The sequence below is a fragment of the Trichosurus vulpecula genome, chromosome 2, assembly GCF_011100635.1.
Source record: "Trichosurus vulpecula isolate mTriVul1 chromosome 2, mTriVul1.pri, whole genome shotgun sequence".
Classification (NCBI taxonomy): domain Eukaryota; kingdom Metazoa; phylum Chordata; class Mammalia; order Diprotodontia; family Phalangeridae; genus Trichosurus; species Trichosurus vulpecula.
Genome location: NC_050574.1, coordinates 413,357,524 through 413,382,248, shown reverse-complemented (window position 1 = coordinate 413,382,248; position 24,725 = coordinate 413,357,524). Strand labels below are relative to the sequence as shown.

General features: G+C 38.6%; 1 protein-coding gene across 2 annotated transcripts in view; it reads right to left on the bottom strand.

Moving 5' to 3' along the window:
- Positions 1 to 24,725, bottom strand: part of CLCN4 (chloride voltage-gated channel 4) — a 100,714-nt gene that overhangs the window by 58,868 nt on the left and 17,121 nt on the right. Inside the window, exons 1-5 of one of the 2 annotated variants that reach the window (XM_036743157.1) lie at positions 19,060 to 19,271; positions 9,694 to 9,848; positions 7,847 to 7,946; positions 3,766 to 3,953; positions 483 to 605 (exon numbers count right to left, since the gene is read on the bottom strand). In XM_036743157.1, coding sequence (XP_036599052.1) covers positions 483 to 605; positions 3,766 to 3,953; positions 7,847 to 7,946; positions 9,694 to 9,837 — 555 coding nt within the window. In that variant the 5' untranslated portion in view covers positions 9,838 to 9,848; positions 19,060 to 19,271. Of the gene's footprint in view, positions 1 to 482; positions 606 to 3,765; positions 3,954 to 7,846; positions 7,947 to 9,693; positions 9,849 to 19,059; positions 19,272 to 24,725 lie in introns of those variants that run through there. The other variant, XM_036743156.1, reaches the window with a different exon arrangement.

Here is a 24,725-nt window from a genome sequence, read left to right as displayed (position 1 = left end):
TACAGATTTGTACAGAGCTATTTTTATTTATTACTTGGCTACTTTTCTGATTTTGGTCCCCTTTGCCTAAGGTTCTGGTTTCAGGAATCCACAATTATCCATAATGTCACTTCCTCTGAACATAGTCATATCTAAGTAATGAAAACTTAAGGAATTCAAAATATTTATACATATCTATACTGTGTAGCCTGAATATTGACTTAAAAAAAAGAAATACTGTCATTGACACAGCAGAATATGGAAAATACACTTTGTCACCAGCTAAGATTTCTTAGCAGTAATTTATTTCTTTGGCTTACATTACATCATAGTTTTATTTATGAGTTATTCCTTTGCCATGTGTGTTTTTGTTGTTTATGAGCTCTAGTTTGCAAAGGCCATGTGACTTATGTCTGTCAGACAGGCTTTCACTTACCTGGGCTAAAAAAAAAAATAAAACAAAAAAAACTATAAAAAGTATATAAAACCAAAAAGCAACTCACCTCTGGAATACCAGAGCCACAGGCATATGGTGCAAACACCCTGACTAAGGAGACAGCCAAAAACGCAAAAGATAGAGCCCATAGTATGTACAGAAAGTAGTTCAAAATATATGCACTGGCACCCTACACAAATGAAAACAAAACAAGAAACATAACATCAGACATTGTAAAGTCTAAAGCAATATACCCTATTATTTATTAAGATCAAAGGCATGGAGAACCTGGCCAGATTCTGTTAATGTTCCATACAGGTGTTCTTAACCTGTTTTATCTCATGGACTTCCTTGGCTATTTGGCAAAGCCTCCCATGGACCCCTCCTCAAAAAAAAAATGAAGGAAATGCTAAATTTCAGTTAGATGCTAGTAAAAATAAAGATTTTTTTCCCATCTCAGTTGACAGACTCCCTAAAAATTTGTGGCCTGTGAGTGCAAGGTTGAAAACCCTTCTTCTCTATTTATTCACTCTTTTTTCTATATTTATTTCATCTATACTTATTTACAATATTTTGATTTTTACTTTTCTGTATTTGTTTATTCTTAATTCTGCAGGAAAAAAAATTGACTGATACTGGTTTTATCTGTTATTGCTATAGACACAGCATATGTGAATATATTGCAAGGTTTCTCCATGTGCTGTTTACAGTGGCCTGCTGCTATGCAGGATATCTGGTCACAGAAAGAGTGAATTACACTGTTTGCTCTAATCATAACTTTTGCAAATGTTTGTGGAAGGAATAAGCCAGAAAAATTCAGCCTTCCAGGTCGCAGCAGATTTGTTTTGTCTACTATAAAATAGATCGTTTCTTTCAGCATTCATCGAGGCCACGTCTATACAACAGCAGGCAACCATTTTGGAAAAGAGGCCACCACCGAATAAAAGCGGGGCTTCCAGTGTTTTAAGAACTGAATTGGATCACCAATTCATTCAACCATTTATTTCAAACAACGTGTTCAAATCTATAGAGGGGAAAATTTATGAGTACAATATTCATTTTGTTGTCATGGAAACAGCACAAAAGAGCCTGTGGTCAGGGATTACTTTTATGTGACACTCCCCTTGTCCTCAACCCTTCATTTTCCTGATTCTCTGGTTAGCTGGTCTGAGGGGTGAAAATGGAGTGGGATCACACAAAAGTTCTATAGCCAACATGGCTACATGTGTACATGATAACAAAGATATGAGACTATTCTACCAACACAAACACATATAGTCATACATACACACACCCATGTTGAGTAATCAGGTTGAATCTTTCACCTACTTAAAAATGTCCTTTTTGGAGGAAAAAAATCTGCCTCACTATTAAGATTCATCCATTATACTTGTAGCATAATCTTTAAAGCAGGTCAAAAAGGTGACCAGAAGGCATTCCCAAAATACATGAGATTCTCTCATCAACCCAAATCAGGAATTTATTTTTGGACTTACAGAGGCCATGGTGGTCATGTCAGATTTCATGAGCTGAGTCTATTTAATGGACTTGAAGAAATCAATACAGAAAACCACAGGGGAAAGGGTTTAGCAAAATGACAAATTACCTTCCAAACGACTTCAGATACGGCAAGTCAATCGGGCATAAGAAAGAAAAAGTCTGCATAGATTAAGTACCCCTCCAAGAACTGTTACATTTAAGGCATTCTTCAAATTACTTCTAATGTGAATGTTGGCAACCAACTCTAGTCCTTCTATGGGTTCCTGGTCTCTCAAGGGCACATATATGTGGCTGTACACACACACACACACACACACAGGCATATATATGGATGTGTGTATGTGTATGTAAATAGATATGTGTGTAAGAGAACATGTGTGTGCATATATACACATTTCTTTTCAACAATATATAAAACTTCATATCTATAACTAAAGAATATGTTTATATTGTATGTGTATATAGATATACACTATACATGTGATTTTAAAATAAACACATGTGAGTATGCACATGTGACCATGTATAAATTGTGAGCTGGGTTAGAAATCAACTCTTATACTGCACTGACAACATGTATCTCTTTGCGTTTGCCTTTGATAAAGGCTATGTAAAGCCTCCCAACTAAAGCTTCAGTTCTCTCATTTTATGTCATATTTTCACAGAACTCATCAATTAACTTTCTTGTCATCATTTATTCGCAAATCACTCCTCTGCTGTAAATATGAAAAATAAGGGACTCATTCAATTATCATTATATAAATAAATGCTCCAAGATAAGAAAATCGAGGATAAAAACATATACGTTTGTTTGGTTTTTTGGACCAGACTTGTAATTTCAACGTTATATAAAACACCCAATGAAGAAAGTCCATATACACATAAATACGTATGTATAATATATCTATCTATCTATCTATCTATCTATCTATCTATCTATCTATCTATCTATATAAAATGCATACAATATTGTGCACACGTACACAGTGCATACTACACACACACATACACCTAGATGTGTTCAGTGGGAATTATCTAGCCCGACTATAGCATGTACGTTGGTATGTGCACACACTATATATTTGTGCGTATGCATCTATACATGTGTGTACATGCATTTCTATGTTTATGCACATTTGTTCATATATGTGAATTACATAGATTTATATGTGAATCTTTTGGTAAGTTGTACTCCATCACTTCATCTTAGCACAGATGTGACCCTTCTGAAGTCTATGCAAGCAGAAGGGAAACTCTAGCAAGTTCTACCAAATGGGGAAGGGAATATGGGCCTGGGGAGGGAATGACTGTCCATAATTCAAGAACCAGTTTAACTAAAGTTGGAGGAGATTGGCCACATGTTTTAGCCAAAGCAGCTCACAAAGATGGGTTACTAAAGAATAAAAGGGTTTCTAAGAGGGTAGAAAGAACACCTTCACCAACGAAATCACAAATCCTTTTTACAGAGTGGTTATGAAGACAGAAATAGAGTTAATGACAAAAATATAGAGAGATAGAGATGCGTCTTAGTAGAAATACACATACATACATGCATGTATATATTAAATATATAGATATGATTACATCTCTCTCCATACATATGCCCCCATACATACAGCATTCCTGAAGAGATTTCCAACTAAAATCTGGCTTATATCATCAAAGACATGCAAATGGAAAATAAAATAAAATATGTAGTCTGAGTATTAAACAAGGAAGGTCATGGACTAATCTGGAAACCAATACACAAAGATGCTTTATCTCAATCTAAAGAAGAAAAAAAGAAACCACAAGAACAGTTCTAAATGGGTCTTCTGGCTTTTAACCAGAAATCTCACTCAGGCACGTACCTCTGATTGATTTACCAGAAGCTCGGACCATTTCTGCCATAACGGACACTTGTCCCTGTCCTCAAAAGTGGTCTCATTGGATGTCCAACAGCACTGTTCATGGCTGTACCAAAATGCAGACAGGCAAACGCCCTCTTTTAGATCCGTCATCCAGTCCACAGCTAAATCTATGACTCCCGCCAAAGTGCCTGAAGGAAGGAAAGCATTTTGTTCATAAGAAGTAGCCTGAGGTCAAGAAAAATCTGTTTCTAGCATCACTGCATAGGAAAGTAAGATCTGGGTGTTAGCTTGGACTGCAACAATCTAAGCAATTAATGGGGAACCAGGAAAGGAACACAGGTCCTTTGGTGGAGTGGTCAGCAAGTGAGGCATTCCACTTCGATATATGTGTAAAGTGCTCTCTAAACCTTAAGTTGATATAGAAACGTCACATATCAGTCAATAAAAAAGCTATTGATTGAGCCCTTACTATGTGCCGGCCAAGAGGTGGGAATACAGAAAGAGGCAAAAGACAGTCCAGTCCCTGCCCTCAAGGAGCCCACAGTCTAGAGGGGCATATAGATGCAAACAATATCTACAAAATGCAATACAATGTGCAAACGACTTGGTACCAAAAAGCTCTACAGAAGACGATTTGGAGATGGTCAATAAAGGAAGCGCTGGCATTCAGAGGAACTGGGAAAGGTTTTCTGTAGAAGCCTTTGTAGAAGGTGAGGTCTTGGCTGGGATTTGAAGGAAGCTCATTTTGCCAATTTAATTCAATTACTCAGACACTCTTTCCCTTATGTATTACCTCAGAAGACAACATATCCCAGGCTCCACACAGGCACCATCATGCTAACGAGGCTTCTCTGTTTTCATTGTACTAAATGTAAAAATGGGTTTCTGGTCACGTTTTCAACATTCGGTACCCTAAGCCGAAATTCCTTCCATGCTGCAACATCAGGTCTCTTTTTTGTGGCACAACAGTGACATCTAGTGGTTAGTTTCCCCATAGCTTGCCTGAGGATCATGGGGAAACCCTTTAAAAGATACATATTCAAAAGTAGGTTTGAAATATAAATGGTGTTCAATCCATCAACATATATTTATTAAGGTAGGTACCAGGGTACTGTGCCAGACACCACAGATGCAAAGACAAAAACAGTCCTGCCCCCTCAAGGAGCTTACACTTCATCATCGAGCTCCAAATCTAAGGTCACTGAGCTCCCACAAGGAATGCCAACTGGGGAAGGGACCAAACTGATGGATTGTCTTTCTGGATCTGCCTCCAAACCTGCTCACCTATCCAGAAGAGGTATGGGACAAAAATCACTGTTTTTCACTTTGCACTGAATTCAGCTGGATAAAACATTTCCATCACCTTTATTTTCCAATTCACAGCTATCTCCTGTTCTTCTAGATCTATTCCATTTTTTTAAATGTAAAACATTAATGTAATGTTAATTTTAGCCATCTCCAACAGGTGCAGTCATGGCTCCGACAAGAAGATAGATATAAAATCCCTTCATATCAAAGAATCGGTGCATAGAATGCACCAAGTGACAAACATTGGATGATACAGAAACGGTCCTCAGACTCAGAGACGTATGGTTACATCTCCTGGAATATCACAGTTTCAGAGGAATTAAATTAAAATAAAATCAAAAAGGTTCACCCCAAAGGCAATGAAGAGTATGGTATGGATAGACTGCAATATTTGCAAAGACATGTTTGTTCATGAGAAACAGCAAAAGGGATGTCATCATATACAAGATTATAAGAAGAAAAATGGAGGAGGAGGAGAGGAAGGACAAGGAGGAGGAGGAGAAAAGAAGAATGGAGGAGGAGGGGGAGAGGAAGGAGGAGAAGGAGGAAGAGGAAAAAGAGGAGGAGGAGGGGGAGAAGAAAAGAGGAGGAGGAGAGGAAGGAGGAGAAGGAGGAGGAGAAGAAGAAGGGAGTTGGAGGAGGAGAGGAAGGAGAAGGAGGAGGAAGGAGGAGGAGGAGAACAACAACTCTAAGCCTCTTGAGAGCAGGGGCTGTCTTTTGTCTTTCTTTGTATCCACAGTGCCTGGCACATAGTAGGTGCTTAATAAATACCAGTAGACTATAGGGAGAAGAAAGGATAAGCAATAGAGGGTTTATGTCTTGCACTGTGATGTATGCAACCTCCAGAGAACTAAAGGAAAGCAACTGCGTGGGCACTCAGTGGCGAATTTACAGGAACAAAGAGGAAAGTTACACAGGATTGGCAGGTATAGAGATAAGTTGCAATCAGTTACTTGAGAGGGTACTCTCATTTCTTTCTCTTTGTACAGGCTGTTCCCCTTGCTTGGAGTCATTTCCCTTCTCCACTGAACCTCTTAGAAGCCCTTTAAGGACTAGCTCACACGTCATCTCCTATAAAACAGCTTTTTCTGACTCTCCCACTTGTTTCTGTTCATCCCCACCCGCCAATTACTCTATTTTACTCACTATTCATTTTAAACATACTATTTCTCCCCCAGTAGACAAATTCCTTGAAAGCAGGAGTTGTTTATATTTGTCTTTCTAGTCCCAAAGTCTAACACATTCTCTACCAAAAGCACATAGTAAAGTTTTCCCAACGTCTAGCACAAATACCCAGTGAGAATTTGATAAATGCTTATTGAATGAAATCATAGACACTTATAGTTGTGAAGTAATTCAGAGGTCTAGCATCTGGTCAAGGTAGATTCTGAGATAATCTTGAGTCACTTTTTTTAATTTTCCAAATTATCCCTCTCTCTCCTGGGCCAAGAAACATAGTCTGCTATAGTCTATAAATTTATTCTTTAACAAGAACACATATGTGCATATAGATGTTTGTATATATATTTGTATGTATGTGTATATAGGTATATATGTGTGTATACACACACACATACACATACACACACACACAGAGATACATAAAAGCCCAAATAAATTGATTTCTGCTCTACAGTACAACTCCCCATCAACTACGGCTCAAACCTCTTACATGTATGCTAACAAGGTTTTAGATTTCACATATCTAACTTCTTTTTCCCATTGACTCTCATTTTGTAACTGAGGTCCCATCTTGACAACAAGGGTAGAAGGAGGGGGAGCTTTAAAATGGAAGTACAACTGGTACTATAAAGGATGCCCGGGGAGGCAATGCCTTCAGGAGGGAGCCAGGTGAGTGCCAGAAGATGGAAAGAGTGAAATGAAAGCAAGTTTGCTAACTATAGAGAAGGAATTCCAGAGGACACAGTGGAATGGGATGTTGTGAGGGGAAGGGTAAAGGTAGAATAGTAGAATGGAGAGTAGGGGAGTAGCAATAAGCAATAGGAATCTCTCATACTGTATATAATAAAATCACCCCTACAGTATGTAGATGGCAGAACAGATGCTTATCTAAATTGGTGAGGGTGTTTCCTTAATGGGATCTCCCTAATCTCATGAAAAAAAACTCAAAAAAAAAACACATAGATACCTAGATAGCCAACAGGCTATTAATGGTTTGATAAGAAGGCAGATACTGAATCATAGTATCAAAGAACTGGTTCAGAGAATGTGCCAGTTCCAAAATCTTAGATCACAGAGTAATAATCCATAGATCCACAGAACTAGAACACAGGTTATTTGGTGAGTTCCTCATAATTCCAACTCAGAAGGATGGCTAAGTAACCCTGTCAATGTTCAGAGACTCAGGATGTTTCTGTTTCCTTCATGGGCCCATTATGATCAGTAAAAGCTAATCCTAAACGGTATTATATTATTTTATCCATGATATTTCCCAAATGATACTGCTTGTATCACACAAGCAGGATGGGAGGTGAACAACATGCGCCAAAATAATGACAATATTGGGGAAAGTGATGCGATAGCAAAAAAATACTACTGATATCATGGTTATACAAGACCCTCTCTAAAACACTATCCTTGGGGTTTATACTGTGAACCTGAATTACCAATGAGCCATTTAATTCCTTTTGTTATTTAAGTAATTAAACTTTCTTGGATGGAATCAAATAAAGACATTCCCCCTTTCCTATGGTAAATTCCGTTCTATGATCCGTGTTTGAAAGCAAGAGTTTTTAAATCACCATTAACACACCTGCCAACAGACCGATGAGGAGCATCACAACCCATCCTGACCAAGCATCCAACAAGCTTTTGATGAACTCCCATATGGATTCTTTGCTTTTGCTGGTTATCTGAAAACAAGCAGAAATTGCATGACATTTTGTTAATAGTTGTTTTGGGCATACCTTGGAATGCTATATATCTACACACACACACACACATATATACATATACATATATATATACACACATACATATATAACCATATAATATATATTACTATAGTAATTACTTTATTAATTTTTTAATTTCATGAACAAAGTGAGTGAAGTATGCTAGGGATAGGGACTAGCCCTGTGATTTCACTGATTTAGAGAACTCCTTGGTGAGAAGACTTCCTTTGACAGAGCAAGTTGGCATCTTCTCTTCAATTTATAGTCTTAGACTATTCCCTACAGCAGAGGTGTCAAACAAGTGACCCAGGGGCCACATGCGGCCCCCAGTACTTCCTGAGTGTGTCCTAAGGCAGATTAAAATGTTTTTTGATTTTAATGTGCTGACATATTGATAAAAATAATGTATCAATAACATAATCTATAATTATTATAATAAATAATAATAACATAAAAGATGCACTAATAAACAATAATTTTAAAAGAAAAAATAAATCTATAAATGTGTATGGTTTTCTAAGTCAACATATGGCCTGTAGGGATCCTTATGTATGGTTTAGTGCCCCTCCCCCACCCTTTCTACTTGAGTTAGATACCATTGCCCTTGAGCACTTAAAAGTTAAACTTGCCCTGGATCACACAGTCAATATATATCCAGTCTTCCTGGCTTTAAGGTTGGCTCTCTGTCCATTATGCATTGTACCCTACTTCCAAAGACCTAATTACAGTCAACTGTATTCAGGGAATGGAATTTTCTGTTTAATCAAACATCTTAGTTAGTAAAATTAATAGAGACATCACAGTACAGAAGAAAAAACTCTAGACTTGAGGTTAGTAAAGCTAGTATATGTGTGTGTTTGTGTTTGTTATTCCCAGTCCATATAGCCATCCACCTTCTCACCAATTGCCCTGCAGCTGCTGTCACCAGGCCACTGACTCTCTTGAGTTTATACCCTGGGTAACAATCCACTTATTTTTAAAACTACCTCTGTGGGGTTATGCTGTCCTGATTGGTAAGTCAACCATTGCAGTACTACGTGGTCCATCACAGACAATACTTGACATTCAGTCCCACTATACATCTCTTTGCCATCCTGCTACAGAGTCCTGACCCCAACCTTTCCACCTCTTTGTCTGGGAAAAGTAAACAAATCAATACTACCGCTGCTTCTGCGAAGACTGTGTCAGTCAACCCTCCTAGAGTTCCACTCAGTATCCCCATAACTTCCCAAATTAAAACATCCTTCCTTGGCCATCACACTCTTATTTAGAGTGTCCCGAAAGTCTTAGCGGAGCTTTGAGATTTAATAAATCAAATAAAGTAACAGCCAAAGATATTAGGCAAACACAGGAGTAGAAATAAAGAAGCAAGTATTTTGTTTTCATTTCTACAAATATAGTACGCAGTCTCCTATCATTGCATGGTGGTAAGGGAAATCTGTTATGGACTAAAAACGTGGAGTTTTAAATCCAGGCAAGAGTCAGTTAAACCTCAAAGGATGGCATTTATTAGAAAAATATAGCAGCACATGGAAAACTTTAATATCTTAAAATTTCATTATGACTTTTTAGACCTTGTATAGAGTGTCTCCTCCTATTAGAATATAAGCTCCTACAGGACAGGGACTATGCTCTTGTATCTGTGATAGGGAGCTGGAAAATAATTGGGGTCTAAGAATTGTTTTCCATCCATTCAATTACATACCTTCCTATGTCTATCTGTGTCACGTGACTTTTCCCTTAACCAGTCAATGGTGTGGAAGTCCTCATAGGTCCCAACATCAGGAAAAGGCTCATCAAGGAAATCCATCAGGTTACCAGACCCATTCATCTCTCCTGCATTAACCATATTAATAACACCTGGAAGAGAACAAGGATAGGTTCAAATTTAAACTTTATTTCCAGGCAGCCCGACTTCCCAGAAGAATAATACAGACCCACTGTTTTTCCCCTCAAAGAAAAAATGGTCACGGCACAGTTCCCAGCTCCCCCATCATCACGTCTACAGTTAGAAGAAAAACTAATAACCCAGCACCGAGTCAATGGGTTTTCATAAACATTGAACACAAAAGACCACGGCAAAGAGTGAAGTAAATTAGAATTACAGAAGATGAACCACAGAAGTACTTTGGTAGACAATTAAAGAGCTGAAATGCGGTCGCAGAAATATTGAGTGTGGATTTTCTCGGTGCCTTTAAGTATTTCTGCATCAGGAAGAGCAAACCACAGGCAGATTAAACTACATTTTAATCAAATTGAAAAGTAACTGTGGTCAACACGGGGCTAGTCACCTTACAAATCATAAAGTGGTTATATTGATTGATTTATTGACCTACAATGTAATGCAGCCACTTTAGAACTTTAAGAGGTCTTTTAGAGTTTGAAGTTTGAACCAAGTGCCAAGCCAAAAATCGTACCCATTTGTGGGCCCTGCGGGAAGTATCCTATAGCACAAGACGGTAGCAACCAACGATATTAGAGAAACAAAGAAGTAAAATAAGAAAGCGGGGAATGTGTTTTCGTTTCTACAAACATACTATGCGATCTATTATTATATGGTGTTACGGGAAATCTCTGATGAACTAAATAAGCAGAGTTTTAAATCCAGACAAGAGTCAGTCAACCCACAAAAGATGGCATTTATTAGAAAAATACAGTAGTATACGGAAAAAGCATAAAGGATGGTAAAGAATTGGGGTTTAGAGCAAAAAAAATGTTAGTGTTACTAAGATTTAACCAATGTGTGGCCCATTGGCTACTCCTTATAACCAAGACCAAAAGAAAAGGCTTTCTTTGAAACACAGCCCATGACTTTAAGCTCTGTTATGAGTTATTGTTTTTTTCAACTGTGTAATATTCTATTTCTATGAGATACTATACAAATAAGTCTCAAATATGCAATTGATGGAGTTAAAGGAAAAAAAGATCTGATGCAAGTATCCTTGATAATCCTAATATGGTCCTTGCAAAGTCCAAGGATTCCATTTTGGCAGTAGTGTGAAATGATGACTGGAGAGAGTACTGAGACAGGTATACCTGTGAGAAGGAGGACAGAAAGCTGGCCTGGACCAGGGCTTCTTCACCTGAGGTCCATAAACTAAATCAGGGCTGTCCAACCTCAGGTTTTTATGGAAACAATAGACAATGCATTTCGATTTGTCATTTTAGTGAGAGCTCTGCGGTAGCTCGACTTAATTACTAAAGCATTTATGTAAATTTCTATGCTTGTAGGTGGGCCTCATAAATCGCACTGCAGGCCACATTTTGGACAGTCCTGAACTAGATGGTGAAGTGGATGGAGTGTTGGAGCCTGGGATCAGGAAGACCTAGGTTCAAATCCAACCTCATACACTTACTAGAATTGTGGCCTTGGGCAAGTCACTCGATCTCTGCCTGCCTCTATTTTCTTGTCTGTAAATTGGGGAGAATAATAGCACCTACCTCCCAGGGTGGCTTTGACAACCAAATGAGATGATAATTGTAAAAGCACTTAGGCACACAGCGCCTAGCACATAGTAGGTGCTATACAAATGTTATCTATTATCATAGCTATTATTATAAGCTTTTAAAGTATTTTGATAACTATATAGTGATATAATTGGTTGCCTTCATAATCCTATGCATTTTATTTTATACATTATTATGAGAAGGGATCCATAGGCTGCAGCAGCCTTACTAAGGGACCCACCAAACACACAAAAAGGCAAATATCCTCTAGACTTGAAGACTAAGAAAGAAAAGGGAAGCTTTGGGGAAAACCAGCAGGATATACATTAGATTCAATATTCAGAACAAAAGCCACTGGAAAGCAGAAAACAAAACTAAAGGCCCTAAGGATCCTCTCTGGGATATTGGGCATGGGGAAGGAGGTGAATAAGAGGAAAATGGACAACTCCATCTATCCAACGTTAATGATGGATTGAGAGAAGGATAAACCCCAAGAAGGTTAAAATCACAAAGAAAGGTCTCATGCCGTACAACTGAATAAGGAATGTATAAAGAGACTGTGCTGAATGAATGAAAAAGCATTTATTAAGCACATACTATGTGCCAAGTACTATAGTAATCATGAGGGATATAAACATGAGAGTCCAAACAGTCTCTGTCTTCCAGGAGCTTACATGAGGGAGAAGGAACACGGGCAGGAAGGGACACTTTGGATAGTCACAAGAAAGCCGGGATGGAAGCAGAGGAGGCTGACATACGGCATCCAGAAATAATGGCAGATTTGATCATGGTTCGAGGCTCCGGAGGGGGTGTGTGTGTGTGTGTGTGTGTGTGTGTGGTTGGTGGCCAGGCTGTAGACAATTCACCAATCAGGACAAGAGGACCCCAAGGACAAAATTCCTCCATCTATCTAACAGAAGATTACAACACCATAAAACACTGGCTAATATGATAAATTCAGAGAAGCAGGAGAAGACTTTGAACAAATTCCAGGAGTAAACAGAACTAAGAAAATATACACTGTGCCTACAACAATGTAAAGAAAAAGAGAAAGAAATTAAATGCTGTGTAATTATGTCAGGTCGCACTTGGCCCCAGAGAAGACCTGAGAAAACACATTTCCTGCCCCTTTTGCAGAAGTAGGGGGCTACAGTTTGGGATACTGCAGCTACATCATATATGGTGGATATGCTGCTTGGATTTGCTGAACTGCCTTTTTTTTCCTCTTTCTTATTAAAGTTTTATTGTGAGGGATATAACTCTTGGGGTAGGGATATTTTCAGAATATCCCAGAATATAGGGATATATTCAGAAATGACTGATGCAAAAAAGATATCAATAAAATGTTTAATAGTAAATTAATAGTAATTAGATTAGTAAGTAAACTAATAGTAAAAAGTTTAATAGTAAAATCAAATGTTTTAACTAAATGTTTTAAACTCTCATGGAAGTTAGAGAGTGAGGAAGTATACCAGGGAAGTAAGGTATCTTGGTTTATGTTATAGTGGACAAGGACTTGGTTTCAAGTCCTAAATCTGATACACGCTAGCTGTGTGATTATGGGCAAGCTGCTTAATGTCTCAGCATGCCAGGCAAGTAAGACTAAAAGGGACAGATGAGTTGTTGATTTTTATCAGTGGAAGGGAGTTTCTACCCTGTGGCTGATAAAGCCATATTGTTGTTCAGTCATTTCACTTGTGCCCAAGTCTTCGTGACCCCATCTGGGGTTTTCTTGGCAGATCCTGTGGTGGTTTGCCATTTCCTTCAGGAGTTCATTTTACAGATGAGGAAACTGAGACAAACAGGATTAAGTGACTTGCCCGGGGTCACACAGCTGACAAAGTGTCTGAGGCCGGATTTGAACTCAGGAAGATGAGTCTTCCTGACTCCAAGCTTGGCATTCTATCCACTGTGCCACTTAGCTGCCCCAATGAAGCCACAAGTCTGCACCCAAAAAAGGGGAAGGGAAGAACCAACACATAACATGGCCCAATAGGAGGTAGTGACCAATTTTGCAAGACTCCACCATCACCATCACTGATAGACACGGATTCTGGGGACGTCATGAGCTAGGTTTGAATTAATTAGAGAACAATAAGGTATTTACCTCCAGGATGCCTTGGGTATCTCAAACAACAGGAAAAAAAAATAGAGGCAAAGTGACCTACCATCCTCAAAGCTCTATCCAATGACCAATGGAATTTCCCCAGCCTGCTATCTGGATAGAAGTCTCTCTTCATAATCTTGGGTTAATCTCTAGCATCCAATCAGTAATCCTCTCAAACTAATGAGGAAGGGGTAAGGAAATGTAAATCCTATTTCAGGAAATCCCTACTGACCAAATTGGGGAAAAAAAAATGTACTTAAAAGGGAGCACAATTTCTTTCATCATGGAGTCCCAATTGCTGTTGTGTCCTACCCAGCCTGGGAGCATTTAAGCAGAAGGGGTGTGTGGCTAGAAGCCATCACAAGGGCCTAAGTCTCGCTCTTTATGGCACACAAACAACCAGCTCAAGACTTCACCATCATTATCCACCCCCACCCCGACCCCACCTGCAATCCCACATCTCACTGTGACCTGAAGGATTCGAGGAAATAAACGTAGCTCCTGCCACAGAAAGACCGGGGACCTCTGTTATTTCCCATTCATTAAAAAGTTAATTGTGAAGAAAAGAACTCACCATGCCATATTAATAGTCCAAACTTTCAGATGTCTTTAATCGATAAACAAAATATGATCACCTAAAATAATAATAGCAACTCCTGGTAGTAGTCAAGTATAAAGTAACAGCAGCTAGTACTAATTTATGTTGTGTTTTAAGATTTGGAAAAGGATTTTACATTCATTAATTCACTTGGTGTCTACAGTCAGCAGGTGCTGTGATTAAGACCATTTATTTTATATATGAGAACACTAAGGTTGAGTAAAGGGTCAGCTCGGTGGAGCTTTCTTTTCCAAAGAAAATGGCAAACCACTCCACTATCTTTGCCAAGACGACCCCAAATGGGGTCACAAAGAGTCGGACACCACTGAAAACAACTGAACAACAAAAAAGGCTGAGCGTAATCGAATGACTTGCCTAACATTTGAACGCAGATCTTGCTGAATCTCGGTCCATCACTCCATCTACTATGCCATGTTGCCTTTTCAAGATCCTCTATCTAGTCACAACCTTAGAGAACATATAGTCTGACCTTCTCATTTACAGTGAAGTGCCTTCTTCAAGGTCATACAATAAGTTAGTGGCAAAACCAGCACTTAAATCCAGTTCTCCTGTCGATTCAACATTATTTCTGCTTCACAACGCTGGTCATTCAGAACCAAAGTTGAAAGGCAAATCATAGCAAACACAATGAAATGTAAGAGATAACATAAATTAGACCAAAAGCTTTAAAAAAAAAAAGTCTAAAACAAGACTATCCCTTGTTTCCAGGCAACAGAAGAAAGGATTCACAACCCATAAGAATTAACTGTAATTACTTTCCATCAATTCTTTCCTTCTTAACCTACCATGAATTAAGTGAAGATTTGTGTTTAATATTTTATATCTACACACAACCGTGGACTCTGGTCTGACTCAGCAAACACTAGAAGGACCAGATGCATCAACTGACGCACAATTTTTTAAACATTTACTATAATTACTCCTATTTGAGCAAACGTACTTTAAATACAAATACCTGCAAGCAGATAAGATTTTATTCTGAAATAATTTTCATCCTACTATCTCTTTTCTTTCTTTGCCTTATGGAGTTAAAAAAAATGCACTGTGCCAATTGACACAGCTTGGTCTTTTGAATCATTCTTTTTGGGGGGGGCTGGGGGGGGCAATTAAGTTAAGTGACATACCTAAAGTCACACAGCTAGTTTGGGTCTGAGGCTAGATTTGAACTTAGGTTCTCCTGACTCTAGGGCTGGATCTCTCCACTGCACTGCATAGCTTCCCCTGCCCCTTCTTAAAATTTTAATCTTTTTAAAGGTCAGTCAGCAAGATGTAAAAGGAGGAAATTAGACAGAGCTTAAGAAACCTGTGTTCAAATATCAGGCCTGCCAGGTATTGACTAGTAGTGAGACCCTGTGCAAGTCCTTTTATTTCTTTTTTTTTTTAACATTTTAAAGCTAGATTTATTTTTTAATTTTTTAATTAGATTTTTTATTGCAAGTCCCTTTATTTCTCTGGGCCTCAGCTAGCATTTAAATAGTGCTTTAAGGTTTGCAGTTCTTTACGTGTTATTTATCTGATATCCTCATCTGTAAAGTGAAGGTATAGATTAGTTCAGAATTTTCAGACCATCTTTAGAAGTTCGCAAATGCTGAGAGAAGATATCTGGAAAATGGGGGAATTTGGGAAACTTTGATATCTGGTACAAAAGGCAACAAAAAGAAAGATATTTTCCATGAAGGGCAATTAGGAAAACTTCAGAGGACATTAAGCCTATTTTCAAACTGAAAAAAAAATTTCCACATGTGATAAATAGATTTGATACTCAATTTCGCGTATAATTTTTATATGGAAAAATGTAACTAAGTATCAGCATTTCTCCCAAAAGACTCTTATTCACAAAACACAGAAAACCAGGGCTCCACAGAACAGTTTGGGAAATGCCAAATTAGATAACCTTTCATTTCACCATAAAATCCTACGACCCTTTACTAAAAAGTAAGGTGTTACACAAAAGGCTGCTATAGCATCAAAAAGCCACAAGAGGGGGTCAGGCAGTGACAGATGGCTGGGACAGATATGCATTCTACGCAGTTCCCTAATTCTGACTTTTTATAGATTCGGGGCAAGAGGTTGAGAGGTTACCAGGGTGTGATGCATGTAATCGCCAGTTACTTTTCTATTTAAAAAAAAAAAAAGTATAGTTTCCCTGGTTCTCTAAATGGAGGAAAGGACAGTGTGGAAGAACTAATCAACCTCTTTGAAAATCTTGGGAACCCCACCTTATCCCCTGCACCATATTACATTATGATTTAATTTTCTTTCTAAAGTTCAATTCTAAACCTCCATCCCTCGTCTTCCATAGTTCCCTCTCCCTCTGTCTTTCCTTCTGTCTCCTTCTTTCTGTGTCTCTGTCTTATCTCTGTCTCTGTGTGTGCCACACACACACACACACACACACACACACACACCCCTAAAACTAACAAAAGTAATGTTCAACTTAGCCCTGTTTTTTTTGGTCTATCAGCACCCTGGAGAATGACCTTTGGAGCCTGCCTGTACAAAAGTAATTTGCGGTTTTACTCAGGTTCTCTGCCAATACACAAAGCAGTGACCTTGAAGGCTAAAGAAAGAAAAGCAATCTAGTGTGATTTTTTTAAGGCTGAATGTTATCTCTGTACCCTCTTTCCACCTATCGAGCCCTGGACCTCCTAAGCCCGCTTTTGCTAAGTCTTACAAAGCGCCCAGACCTCACTGATAGATTCACCCAAGAATCTCCTCCCCAAACCTGTTTCCTGTTTATACAGCGGCTTTCCTCCTTTCTTCCTACTGCCCCAAATACATTTAACAAAATGACAAACTCTTTTGTCTGTACTGGAGATAAAAATTTTTCTCAGCTGCAACGAGGCATATATTACATTTTGCACAATTGGCAGGTAAGAAATATGGTCAGTGACTATTTATTTAATTCAACAAACGGTAAGCCCCTATTTTATAACAAGACATTCTTCTAAGTGCAAACACAAAAGCAAAAATGTCCCTGCCCTCGAGGAGCTTCCATTCTGTTAGGCAAGATTTTTTTTTTTTTAAAGACCAAGTCTCCCTATCTCAGTCTAGGCTGGAACTGCCCAATCCCACTAGTGATCATCAGCAGGGCTTGTTTCCAACTTGGGCTGGTTGGCTTCACATCAGGAAACCTGCATGAGCTCAATATATTAATCCCGCACAGCACAAATATCCCATCAGTAGAACCCACCGTAGTTCAGAACTCCCAAGTTTAATTAATTTAATTTAAAAATAAAATACTAAATTTTTTTTAAAAAAACTCCTGAGTTTAAGTGATCTGCCAGCCTCAGTCTCCCTGGTAGCTGAGATTATTACAAGCCTGTGCTATCACGACATTTAGGCTAGATTTTCATACACTTTTATGTACATTTTATGTACATTAGAAAGAGAATATGGAACGTGCTATGTTGGAAAAAGCACTGGATAGAGACAAGAGTCCTACCTTATGGCTGATTTCCTGCTTCTCTAAAATACTGATAACCTCCTACTTGTTTCTCTCATCTGGTAAAATTATATAAATGACATGAAAGTTCTTTCAAAAGCACAACATTACCATACTAATAAATCAATGGATTTTGAATATTTTATACAATACATGGAAACACATCGGGAGACTGTATAACTACCATCACAATTTTCTAACTCCTAATTTTCCAATGAAGCCATTCTCTTTTCAGTGACTGTGAAGTTTTTAGAAGGTTCCATAGTGTTCTAGGGCTCAGTGTCACCAATATAATGTCACTCATAAAAAGGAACATCTAGAGAATTTTGCTGTATGAAAGGTAATCCTGTCCTACTTAGACTGATATCACCCATCATGCCACTGATGAAAATCTTTCTCAGAAAACAGTTAAAGTCATCTCTGTTGTGGATTCTACTGTGGCATCTTATGTACTCTTAACATAGGCACAGAAAGCACTCTTAAAAATGCATCTAATGAGGGAAAATAAAAATGCATTTTCCTGGAGTCTTGCAAATCTGATTATGAGGGCTTAATGGAGGGAAAAGGAGAAAACTGCCCACATACATCTGTTAAACCAGATGCTACAAAAATCTCTGTGATAGTAAACTGAGCCATCTTTTGTCTCAACTCTTACCCAGCCCTCAGGCATTCAGTGGGCATGACAAACTGAGACCTAGTAAAGACCTTAATTTAGAAATGCTAAGGTCACCCGCTGCCAACATCCACTGGGCCAACACCAGTAGTCTTGACCCAAAGACAAATCTTGCCACTGGACTTTGATGACTCTGGAGAAGAGATGAGGCTGATGACTTTGCATGGACACCTCTGCCTCACTTAAATCCAATTCATGTGCAAGTCAAGACCTCATCACCCTCGTGACATCATTGGTCCTTTTGAAGAATGATGGATAAACAACAAAAAGCACCAAGTACAATAAAGAAGACTACCAATTCTCAGGAGACAATATCTAATAAAAGAACCATCAATAAAATCTAAGGGTAGCCTCAGTTGTCCATATACAATCTCACAAAATATGAGTAAAAGATAAATTAAATTATTAACTCTAACTCAAGGAGGCAAATTTGACCTCAAAGACTGAGACTCAGACACACTTACTAGCAGTGTGACCTTGGGCAAGTCACTTAACCAATTGCCCTGCCTTCCCCTCCTTGCAAAAAAAAAAAAAAAAGACTGAAGCTTGATGGGATAAAAATAAAAGCATTCCTGATTATATAGAAGGAAAAGACTAGATAAAAGGGACAATCCAAAAAGTACCATAATACAGAAGGTAAGTTCTTACAAGGAAATCCACAAACCTGAGTGAAAAAGCAAGGCACAGAACATCTGAGCGAGATTCAGCAGAAGGAGAAGGAAAAGCAAGGAGGAAGACGGCTTGGAAAGAGACAAGTTGTTCAGCGTGGCAATCACAAACCTGATTCAGAAGCATAATGTAGCCGAGATGGGGCACTTCAGCTATGCTGGAGTTCAGACTCTGTTGAAAGCAGAGAAGCTGACAAATTCTCATTTTGCTTTGAAGACCATTTCATTCTTTCAAAGGCGGGAGAACCCGACGAGGGGAACTTCAACTCTCGATCTCATCTTCACAAACAAGACGTTAGTAGCTAAAGTGGAAAATACGGGAACCTTGGGAGGAAGAGACCATCTCACTTTGTAATGCTTATCTTTTAAACTAGGGAGGAGGAAAGAGAGGCGGAGGGGGAAAAAGGAAGAGGGAGAGGAAGAGGGAGGGGAAGAGAGACAGAGAAAGGAAATGCAGCAGAGATTTGGGGAGAGTCGATTTCAAAAGAGTTCAAAGGAAGAAGCGTAAGGAAGATCTTATGGCCTAAAATCCTACAGGCAAAGATGGCCCAAAGATGGAAAACTTTCAAGAATAAAATTCTAATACAAACATAAGATAAAAAGAATGAAGAAGAAAAAGGAAGAACTATCTAAAGGAAACTCACTGACCAATTAAGATTTTTAAAACACACAGAAGATGGGAACAATGGCTTTTTCTCAATCCTCATCCTTGACTTCTCTTCAACCTCTCTCTTCTCTCTAGGTTTTTGGGATGCTGCTCCCTCCTGGTTTTCCCCCTATCTATCTGGCTGCTCCTCAGTCTCCTCTCCTGGATCTCCACCCAGGTTGGGCCTGTCAGCTGTGGGTATCCCCTAAGGCTTTGTCATGGGCCCTCTGTCTCCCTATACACTGTTTCATTTGCTGACTTCACCAGCTTCCATGAATTCAATTATAATGCTTTCCCTCTGAGATCTTGTTCGTACACAGTTGTTTGCATGTTGTTTTCCTCATTCCTCATTCCTCATTCCGCTATGAACTCCTTGAGAGCAGGGACTGATCTTGCCTTCCTTTGTATCCCCAGAGATTAGCACAATGCCCAAAAACACAGCAGATGTTTAATAAATGCTTGCTGACTTCACTAGAGCATAACTAAGAATGAATACAAACCAAGGTTATAGAATAACTATTAGGAGTATTAGATCACACAATGATGTGAGGCTGGTGATGAATACTTAAGTCAAAAAAAACCTGTATATTTTTTTAGCTATTTAGACCTCAAAAGGAAGCTAGGGATGAACACACCAATAAAAACAGGCAACACAAAGGTTACTCAACTTTTAATTTACTTCGATTTTCTCTAACAAAGAGAATAATGTTCAGACTGGAAAGAACAGGGCAGAAACAACTCTGGGAGATTTCAAACCCAAGATATGAGAGATGTTAAGAGAATACTTACCTATACTCATCAAATACAAAATATTTATTAAGCACCATTAAAGTTGGATGAACAATGCCCAACTGGCAAATATGATTATGAGCTACTGTCAACCATCTTTTATAAGTTATACTATAAGTTTTTAGATCAGCAAATATAAAACCAATTTTCAAAAAATGGATTCCAAGGTGATTAGCTTGATTGATTCCTGGAAAAATTCTAGAATATATCATTAAAAGGTTGATTTGTGAGCATTTAGAAAGGAAACAGGTGATCACTAAGAGCCACTGGACTCCAACAAAAACAAGCCAGGCCAGACTATCCGGATTTCCATCTTTGGCAGAGTCAATAGGTCAACTGATAAATGGAATGCCATAGACCTAGTATGCCTGGATTTCAGCAAAACATTTGAAAACGTCTTCGGTACCATGATTATGAAAAATATGGACAGACAATAATACAGTTAAGTTGAATGACTGGAGCCAAAAAGGAACCATTAACAGGCTAAGGTCAACTGGGAAGGAAAGTTCTGGTAGGGATTTATCCTTGATCTTAGGCTATCCATGAATGAATGAATAAGAACTTGTACCTACCATGGTACTATGCTGGGCACTGGAGAAACAAATACAAAAGTCCCCGACTATAAGGAGCATACATCGTAATAGAGGGATACAACACATTTAGGGAAGTAGAAGCTAGAGAAGGGAGTTTTCCTCTGGAAAATCACAGGGATTGTAAATGGAGTCATAGGTCGGTTAGTTAACTGCCATGCCCACAGAACAAGAGGCCAGAAGGAGGGCTGGGTGGAGTGGAAGAAGTACAAGAAGTACAAGCAAGGCAAAGGGTAAGACGCTCCTTGAGTAGATCCTGAGTTCTTGGTAGATGACTAAATGGAATGTAAAACATGGTCTGGGCTGGCTACATACAGTGGGTTACATGAGTTTTATTGATTCGTCCCACCACCAGGAGAGCCAAGTCCCAGGGCCAAGTGCCAAAGCGAACTGCCACCTCCCTCCTTCTGAATGCTCTATCTCTCTTACTGAATATTAGATTGCTTTAGATTTGATTATTGATCTTGCATTCCACTAAAATCTCCACATTTTCCCCCACGTAAACTGTTATCCAGAGTGGAGGAGTTTGGTCCCTGGAGAACAGGTCCTAAAGGTCACTCTTTCTGGTGGTCAATAGCAGAGCAGATGGTAAACTGCTCTTTGCTGGATAGACTCTAGTTTCCTAATAGATAGCCAGAAATTCTTACTAGACTTGGATAAAGGAATAGATGACTTTCTTAGATTTTCAGATTGCATGAAGGAAGGAAGGAAGAGAGGGAGGGAGGGAGGGAAGGAGGAAGGGAGGAAGGAAGGAAGGAACATTTATTAAATACCTACTATGTCCCAGGCACTGTGCGAAGGACTTTAATAGTATTATCTCATTTAATCTTCACAACAATGTTGGGAGGTGCTAGATTATTTCCATTTTATAGTTAAGGAAACTAAAGCAAAGGTAAAGCTACTTACCCAGGATCAAACAGTTAGTTAGTGTCTGAGACTACATTTGAACTCAAATCTTCCTTACTCCAGGCCCAGTGCTCTATCTACTGAATGACCTAGCTGCCTCTAAGACAGGATATGTAACACAGAAGAAGATTCAGGAGCCAAAAAAGATATTGACACGCTAGCACGATGAACCAAATCAATGGATCTGGTGAAATATAAATCCTTTAATATGTGGTTCAAAAAACAAATGGCATAAATTCAAGAGACAGGGCTGGATAACAGTTTATGTGAGGGGAAAATGTAGAGATTTTAGTGGAATGCAAGATCAAATCAGATATAAAGTGATCTAATATTCAGTAAGACAGATAGAGCATTCAGAAGGAGGGAGGTGACAGGCCCCCTCTTTGTCATTATTATTCATCGGATGTTTTTCAATCCTGTCCAATTCTCTGACTCTCTTGGCAAAGATACTGGATTGATCTGTCATTTCCTTCTCTGGCTCATTTCAAGGATGAGGAAACTGAGGCAAAGAGAGCGAAGTGACTTGCCCAGGGTCTGAAGTATCTGAAGACGAATATGAACTCAGGTCTTCCTGACTGCGTGGAGCTCTCTAGTTGTTCATAGGGCCATTGTGACTTGCCCAGGGTCATATGACTAGTAAGTATCTGAAGCCCAATATGAACTCAGGTCTTCCTGACTTCCTGGCGCTCTCTAGTTGTCCATAGGGCCATTGTACTCAGACCCTACCTGGAATAGCTATTGTGAACTGAAGAACACACCATAATACGAGAATTATTTCAAAGAATTGGACAGGTTCAGATTGGAGAAGATTTAGAGTGGTGGTTCTCAAGTTTTTTGGTCTCTTAAAAATTATTAGGGGCATCCTCCAAAGAGCTTTTGTCTATGAGTTACCTCTATTGATATTTACAGTATTGGAAATTAAGACATCTTAGTATTATCATGAAAATAGTTTTGACTTCACCAAACCCCAGAAAGGATTTTGAGGACCCCCAAAGATCTCCAAACCATACTTTAAGAACTGCTTAGAAGAAAACACGATAGGATTCTTTTTCATTTTTTAAAGACTATCTTGTTCAGGCTGGACAAGTCCTATTATAGATTAGAATTGCCAAATTCAAGCAATCTACCAACCTCAGCCTCCCTAGACAGGATTACAAGCATGTGTCATTATAATTGGCACATGATAAGAGTCTTATGTGGAAGACTAAAAGCCGGTGGCTCCAGAGAACAGTGAAGAACAATGGGTGGTATTCGTAGAAAGGCAGATTTCAGTGGGATGAAAAGAAAAACTTTCTAACAATTAACACTGTCCAACAACAGAATAAACTTCCCAGGAAGTAAAAGGATATTGACCTTTCCTGGAAGCCTTCAGATGAAGGCCAGATTGATGACTTCTCAGAGAAGTTACAAAGGGAATGCCTTCATAAGCATGAGATGAATGAGATTAGTGATTCTTAACCTGGGGCCCACAGATGTTCAAAAGATCTGTGGACAGATTTCAGGTGGCCCATGAATTTAGACAGGAAGAAAAATACCGCCTTTACTTTCACCGAAAAGCTTTCCCAGATTGCCAAAGGAGTCCACAACACTACAAAAAGTTTGGACTATGTGAACTCTGAAGTTCTTTCCAACAAATGCTGTGGTCCCAATAATACAGGAGAGTTGAATCAGATGTTTTATTTATTATTAACAAACACACAAAATAAGATCTCATATTCTCTATACCTCTCAATTTGTGACTTGGAGGACACAGTCTCCTTTAGAAAAAAGTCACCTGAGAAAGGCCTTCTTTCATGTTTTTCATCAAATATATTTTTAAAGTTTGCATAATAAACCTTAAATAACATAAAACTGCACTAAGACTTTTGGGACACGCTTTATATATTCTTATAAAGATTTTATGGAGATGAGAAAGCATAGAGGCTACTAGTTACTGTAGTTATACTAGTAGTTATAGTAGTTACTATATTATATTATATTATATTATATTATATTATATTATATTATATTATATTATATTATATTATGCTATATTACATTAACTGCTTTTTGCATATGTGATGATACTACCCATGATCTTTTCCATTCTTTTGGAATCTTCTCTCCTATCAGATATCTTTAAAAGTAATAATTAAATTTGTTTTGCTCGACTATACGTATTTATAACAGGAATTTTGTTTTTCCTGCTTTCTCAATTGGAGGGGGGAAGGAGAAAGGATGGAAGGAGACTGTGATTCTGAAAATAAAATTTTCATTTTCTTTAAAATAAGCATCTATATAATTTGGCACTTCCAGCAAAGATTTCTTCTGTAGGTATTTGGTGGGGGCAGTCAATCCTCCCAACTTAACCTTTTTTTTAACTGTCCTTTTTTTTCTTTTTTGCATAGGACCTATGATTTTATTTGTTCAAAGAACTTTGTGAAAGGAAATTTCCTTTATCAGTCCAGATTGAAAACTGATCTGCAATTTAGAGACTCTTGGGGTACGTGATTTGCCTGAAGTCAGACAGCCAGTCTGTATCAAAGGCAAGAACTGAGGAGGTCTTCCTGATTCCAAGGAATCTAGTTCTCTGTTATATTATGCCATGCCTGCAGCACTCTGACTTCATCTTCTTAAGTATCTTTCCTATTGAGGTGTAAATACTGAAAAGTACTATCCTTGATGATCATAGGAGATTGATACAGAAATGAAGGCAAATGCAGACTATATGGAGTCCATTCACTGTCCTTCCAGCTTTACCTCTAAAGGCGATCGGAATGACTGTGTTGTCGAGTTGTTTCAGTCATGTCCAACTGTGACCCCATTTGGGATTTTCTTGGAAAAGATACTGGAGTGGTTTGCCGTTTC